General features: G+C 45.1%; 1 protein-coding gene across 1 annotated transcript; it reads right to left on the reverse strand.

The window, feature by feature from the left end:
* Positions 1 to 1,466: 1,466 nt before the first annotated feature.
* Positions 1,467 to 4,624, reverse strand: ins (preproinsulin). Its single transcript, XM_079509487.1, has 4 exons — positions 4,516 to 4,624; positions 3,998 to 4,197; positions 2,129 to 2,367; positions 1,467 to 1,545 (listed from the first exon to the last, which is right to left on the reverse strand). Exons 2-3 carry the CDS (start codon positions 4,194 to 4,196, stop codon positions 2,174 to 2,176), a joined length of 393 nt encoding a protein of 130 aa, XP_079365613.1. The 5' UTR covers position 4,197; positions 4,516 to 4,624; the 3' UTR covers positions 1,467 to 1,545; positions 2,129 to 2,173.
* Positions 4,625 to 6,728: the final 2,104 nt, after the last annotated feature.

Here is a 6,728-nt window from a genome sequence, read left to right on the forward strand (position 1 = left end):
CAATCAATCAAAAGTAATCTTCAAGTGTATAGTAGCCTAATTATACAATTATAATAGCGTAACATTTAATTTCACATCAAGACTTAAATTATCGTAGCCTACAAAACATGTGCCTGTTATCTCTCCTGATGGTACCAACATCAATGACATGAAATTAAATGATTACTATATTTACCCAGGGTATCTGGGCTAAGCTCAAGAGCTTGTTTCCAGCCAGGCCCTGCTCATAGAACACATTTCATCGTAGTGGTTCAATGCCTTGTTCAAGGGCACTTCAGCGGTGGTAATTTGAACGTGTCGGACGGCTGATTCGAACTAGGAACCTTCCGGTATCAAGACCGCGCCGCTATCCGTTCGGCCACCGCTGCCACAATGGCAGAATAGAGCACACATCCACATCACTCACTGAATGAAACTAATGTATTGCAGAACATGATGATAGCACACTGAAATAACGTAATGGTGTATTTAGTTGTTTCTTCTCTGTTCAGAACGCAGTGTTTGTATGTCATAATATAAGACCGTTCATTCTTATGGAGGAACCGCCACCATCACTACCTCTAACATCCACTAGGGGGAAACCTCACACCTCTAAATGCTATAGTCAAAGAAATGCTCAACAGGCATGAGATACAATTTACAATTTAGGCATTTAGCAGACGCTCTTAATCCAGAGCGATTTACATTAAGCAATAACAAAAGAGATGAAAATATGTTTGTTTTATTTTAATTTCTAACATTTTTGAATGGAATTATTTTTAAAATAAGAATATATGCTTTCTATGGCAACTACACGCAGCTGCATGACATGAATTAGTCTCATGATGAGACTAATTAGAGCGACAGAGAGAGAGAGGAGTGTGTGTGTGTGTGTGTGTGTGTGTGTGTGTGTGTGTGTGTGTGTGTGTGTGTGTGTGTGTGTGTGTGTGTGTGTGTGTGTGTGTGTGTATGGGTTGATGTTGATGATTCTGAATCCATTCCAAGCATTTTGCACAAAATACACTCCTTGGGCGAAAAACGGCCATAGACGTTATGACAAAATGAGGTCAGCACATTTTGGGCACATTTGGGCAAGTGGCTCTGGCTGCTTTTAGCCCAAGGAGTGTTTTTTTTGTGCAAAACGAATGCTTGGAATGGATTCAGAATCATGTAGTTGAGTTGATTCTAGACACATCATCAAGTCAAAGGAGGAAAAAAAAACCTGACAGTTTATATCAATTCATAGAACTTTATTTTCTAGGAAAATAATTCATTCGTTCGTTCGTTCATTCATTCGTTTCGGGGGGAATTCTTCTTTTTTTCAGCACTTTGTTGTAGCCTACAACGACAGCAGAGTCAGTGAAGACTGAACGCACGTCTGCTCTGGGGTTGGCTAAAGGAGGGAGATGGAGATGGAGATGGAGAGGGTGGATGGAGAGGGTGGATGGAGAGGGTGGATGCGGGGCGATGGATGAAGGGCGATGGGTGGACAGGGGCGATAGGATGGGCGTGGCGGGGGTCCAAGCGCTGAAGAAGATGACACTCCTCTTGGCTGAAGAAGCAAAGCTGTGGCGGGAGAAATGGAGACGGTCAGCGTTAAATCACACCCACGTGAAGTGACCAATAAGGGCCGATACCGATACTTTTCCGATACCGATACAGTATCGGGACATCTCTAGTACTAACCTTGTCAGATAGGGTGGAGGTCTGTGGACGGGTGGAGGAGGGCATACTAACCTTGTCAGATAGGGTGGAGGTCTGTATGGACGGGTTTAGGAGGGCATACTAACCTTGTCAGATAAGGTGGAGGTCTGTATGGACGGGTTTAGGAGGGCATACTAACCTTGTCAGATAGAGTGGAGGTCTGTATGGTCGGGTGGAGGAGGTTTACTAACCTTGTCAGATACGGTGGAGGTCTGTGGTCGGGTGGAGGAGGTTTTACTAACCTTGTCAGATAGGGTGGAGGCCTGTGGTCGGGTTTAGGAGGTTTACTAACCTTGTCAGATAGGGTGGAGGCCTGTGGTCGGGTTTAGGAGGGTATACTAACCTTGTCAGATTGGGTGGAGGCCTGTGGTCGGGTTTAGGAGGGTATACTAACCTTGTCAGATTGGGTGGAGGCCTGTGGTCGGGTTTAGGAGGGTATACTAACCTTATCAGATTGGGTGGAGGCCTGTGGTCGGGTGCAGCATGGTTCCTAGTTGCAGTAGTTCTGCAGGTCGAAGATGTTGCAGGGCTTGTGGCAGCACTGCTCCACGATGCCTCTCTTCACCATCATCTCCATCTGGTCCTTGAAGGCGAACTCCGCCACCTCATTGTTGTTGTTGTTGATGTCTCCGCCCACTGCCACGCCCGCTGCCCCGCCCGCCTTGTTGGGAGAGCCCAGGAACCCTGAGAGAGAGAGAGAGAGAGAGGGAGAGGGAGAGAGAGAGAGGGGGAGAGAGAGAGAGAGAGGGGGGGGGGAGAGGGAGAGAGGGAGACAATTCAATTAAATTCAAAGGAGCTTTATTGGCATGAGAAAAGATATGTTTACGTTGCCGAAGCAAGTGTCAAAATATAATAAAATCACACCTGTGTGAAGTGAGCGGCGCTAATATATTAAAGTCTAACTCATGTTGATTAGGTGATGTAATGGTGATGTAAAACAAACGGTGCAAACACAAACATTAAACGCCATTAACAATACAGAGACAATATGACGTAATGAGGGACATTATGACGTAAATGTTCCCATCATTGTCAATGGCGTTTACAAAACAAACATTGAAGTAAAACAAACATTAAACCTGTATATAGGCCGCAAAAACAGTTGCAAATGGGTATAACACCGGGGCTCCACCGGGCGCGTCAGCGTCGCGTCTCCGTCACCGTCAGGGAATGTTCCCTTTTTGAGTGGTGCAAACCACTCCAACAACTGGCTTTGTACCCGTGTACCTGTGTTTGTTCGTACCAAAACAATCACACCCGTGTGAACTGAGTGGTGTAAGGTCTGTAAGCCTGTCTGACTGTAATGAAATCATGTCTGACGTAATGAAATCACACCCGGGTGAACAGGGTGAGCATAGCAACCATGCTCATTTTTTCTGCACTAACAAAGCCAGTTGTATGAAATCACACCCGGGTGAACAGGGTGAGCATAGCAACCATGCTCATTTTTTCTGCACTAACAAAGCCAGTTGTAGGAGTGATTTACACCACTCAGTATGTGACGTCACTGACATCACAGATATCACGTCAGAGTGAATCAATCTCTATATAATCAATCTTTATAGTTAATCCTCAACAGATGTTAGGCATAGTGTAACTATAACAATAAATGTGTAGTTGCACCACTCAGTTCACACGGGTGTGATTTTTAATCAATGAAGGGTGGCTCCACTGCCTGCTTTGCGTTGCGTTGCGTGATTGCATTAAAATTGCCCCGGTTCGTTTTTTGACGCACGCGACGGAGACGCAACGCGTCTGGTGGAGCCCCGGCGTAAGTATACAGTTGGAGGTACAGCGGTTTGTAAACAGAGCTATGTCACCTTGCATCAGATTATAAAGGAGACAGAGGTGTCACCACAGCTCCCCCTGGTGGCTGTCCTCTGTCACTACAGTATAATGTCACACCACTGCAATGTACAATGTAGGCATTTTTCAGACACTCTTAATCCAGAGCGATTTACAGTAGGCAAGAACAACACATGGTAATACATCTACTGTATGTTGTCTTGTTAAGTATATTACTTTCATTACAATGTGCCCAAAAGAACAGTGTGTACGCACGCTCACACGTTAGGGCATTAAGCAACTAGTCGACTAGTAAATCCACTAGTCGACCTTGTTGGTACTAGTTGACTAGTTGATAAGAAAAAACAAAATTCCCCGTTTTTGTAGGCCTCAAGATCAGGTAGATTATAGTTATAGCACCATGTAGCCTACAGTTTTAAATGTACAAATATTTATTTCCAATTATTTTTTACATAATAGGTAGTTAAACAACTAGTCAACTAGTAAACATGACTAGAAGCACACGTACCTCCCAGTAGAGAGTCTCCCAGGTCTCGTCGAGGGTTGTAGAAGAAGCCTCTCTCTCCACAGACCAGGTAGAGGGCGTCGACCAGGTGAGACCCACACAGGTGTTGAGGGGGCGTGGCCGCCTGGCACGCCGGGGGGCGGAGCCACGACACCACCAGCAGAGAGACCAGGAGAGAGAGAGTCTGGAGCCACAGGGCCATGCTGGGGTCGCACGCCCACAGACACACACACACACACACACACACACACACACACACACACGCACGCACGCACACACACGCACACGCACACACACACAGTGTTAGAGAGAGTCTGGAGCCATACAGGGCCATGCTGGACAGAGGAGAAGAAGGGGTAAAAAAAATAAAAAACATAAAATACAATAAAATACAATAACTAATGGAATGGAAGGGAAGAGGAGAGGAGAGGAGAGGAGAGGAGAGGAAAGGAGAGGAGGGGTTGAGGAGCAGGAGGTGAATTCTCTTCATAGTAAGAATAAGACGAAGAGGAGGAGCTTACTTGTCAGGAGGTGTTGGTATAGAGGAGGAAGAGGAGGAAGAGAAGGTGATTCTCTGGAGGAGGAGGAGGTGGAAGAGGAGGAAGAGGAGGTGATTCTCTGGAGGAGGTGGAAGGTCAGACGGCTGTGAGACAGAGCAGAGAGTCTTGCGCTCCTTTTATACTGTCCTGACCCAGGGACACGCCCCCCCCCCCCCCCCCCAGGCTCCAAGACACGCCCCCCCTGACGTGTGCGTGCACGTGTGTGTGTGTGTGTGTGTGTGTGTGTGTGTGTGTGTGTCACTTACGCCTACTACCCCTCCTGGGGCATAGACAGGCCGTCAACATGCCATCTCCAGGCATCTCTGTCGCGAGCCGTTCTCTCCTGTTAGTTCCAGGTCGTCGTCATGGTCTTGGTGTCTGCCTCCATCCAGGCACCATGCAGGTGTTTCTTGGGCTGGGTTTTTTTTTCCTGCTTGTCCTGCAGTATCGCGTAGCCAGACAACTATTCCATAATCTCCGAATGCTATGTACGAATGTCTGGAACGCTCAATGGAAATATCCTATAAAACGTCTGGCCGTCCGTATTAGAATCGGGGACTAGAGACTATTTGACATTCTATGTTCTTTTTTCCACAAATGAAGAATGGGTGTTGCCTTATAATCAGAGTCATCGTTATATTCGGGATAATACGCAGAAACTCACACGCACTTAACGCCGCATTCACACTGCAGGGTCCGACATATCGCATCCGGGTCACGCACCACCGCATTCACACTGCAGGGTCCGACATATCGCATCCGGGTCACGCATCTAACCCAAAAAACTGTACGGCAAAGTGGGAATAATTCGCGTCTGAATAATGGCGCTGAACCTTGACCCTTGACCCTTGACCCTCGGCTCTGGGGTGTGTTGGTCTGGTGCGCCGGTGTGATTATTTCACACACAAAATAAAAATAAAAATACATCAGACCATTAATTTCAAAAGAAGAAATGATAATTATAATGTTGGGTAAATGAAGCTCAAATGAGCTTATAGATCAGCTTGTAGAGCTTGTAGATCAGCTATTTTTGCCATAATTTGAATTGAAATCCTGAATTAATATTTGCTATTTTTTAATTAGAATCCTGAAAAGTGACCTATTTTTATCTCATTTCAAATGCATTTAGTTATACTTTATAAATTATGAACTAAATACAAACACATTGGACATACAAAAAAAAGACAATAACATTTTAATACTAGTTACTAAGCTACTCATGTTTGCATGTTTGGAATTGTAAAAAGCTGAAATCAATAATATATCAGTATTGTGATATTAACTGCAGGAGCACTTGCCCTAGCCCCGAGGAACTTACAGGCATAATGCAAAGGCTCAACTTATCTAACTTAGATAGCATTTTATGTAGACATAGTCACATACTATTATAGTATACATATAGTTGTATTATATAGATATAGCACTGTAGATGTAATACCATGTTCTTGCTTACTGTAAATAGCTCTGGATTAAGAGCGTCTGATAAATGCCTAAATTGTAAATTGTGAAGGTGGGGAGCGCATGTATGGACATCAGTGGTTCCCAAACCTTTTCATGTCAAGGACCCCCAAATTGGAAAAAGAGAAGGGAACACTCATATGCTCCAAAAGTTTATTATTGACGACGTTTCGAGCCAAGGCTCTTCATCTGGTGTGCGTATTTTACTATAGTTTCTGAAGGACCCCCAAATTGACACTAATCAGCCCGCGGACCCCCTATTCGAAAATATATGCCAAGGACCTCCAATGAAGAGAAGATTTTCATGGCTCTAGCAGTGATTCTCAACCCGTTTAATTTCAAGGACCCCCCAGTTTGACAGGCATTAGTCTACGGACCCCCATTTAATGGCATTTCTATCTCTGTGACCCCCAATTTATATTGTAAAATCTATGTTAATTTAACTCTGAGAGGGAAACGGAACCAAATGGACACGTTTGATAGTTTTGATAGTTTGGTTCCAAACTATCATTTAGCTGGGGGACCCCCTGGAACTCTCTCAAGGACCCCTGGGGGTCCCCGGAGCAGGTCCAGGTAGTTGCGTAACAGCAGAACAATGAAGTGAAATGCAGAATTGCAGCTCAGCGGAAAAAGAAAGACACCCTGTCAGATGAATCCACGGTGCTGTTCGTGGCTAATTGAGGTAATCAGATTATTTACGGTTAGTTAGCTCGGCGTGTTTAAGGAAAGTGATCCGT

This window comes from Electrona antarctica (genome assembly GCF_951216825.1).
Source record: "Electrona antarctica genome assembly, chromosome: 9".
NCBI lineage: Eukaryota > Metazoa > Chordata > Actinopteri > Myctophiformes > Myctophidae > Electrona > Electrona antarctica.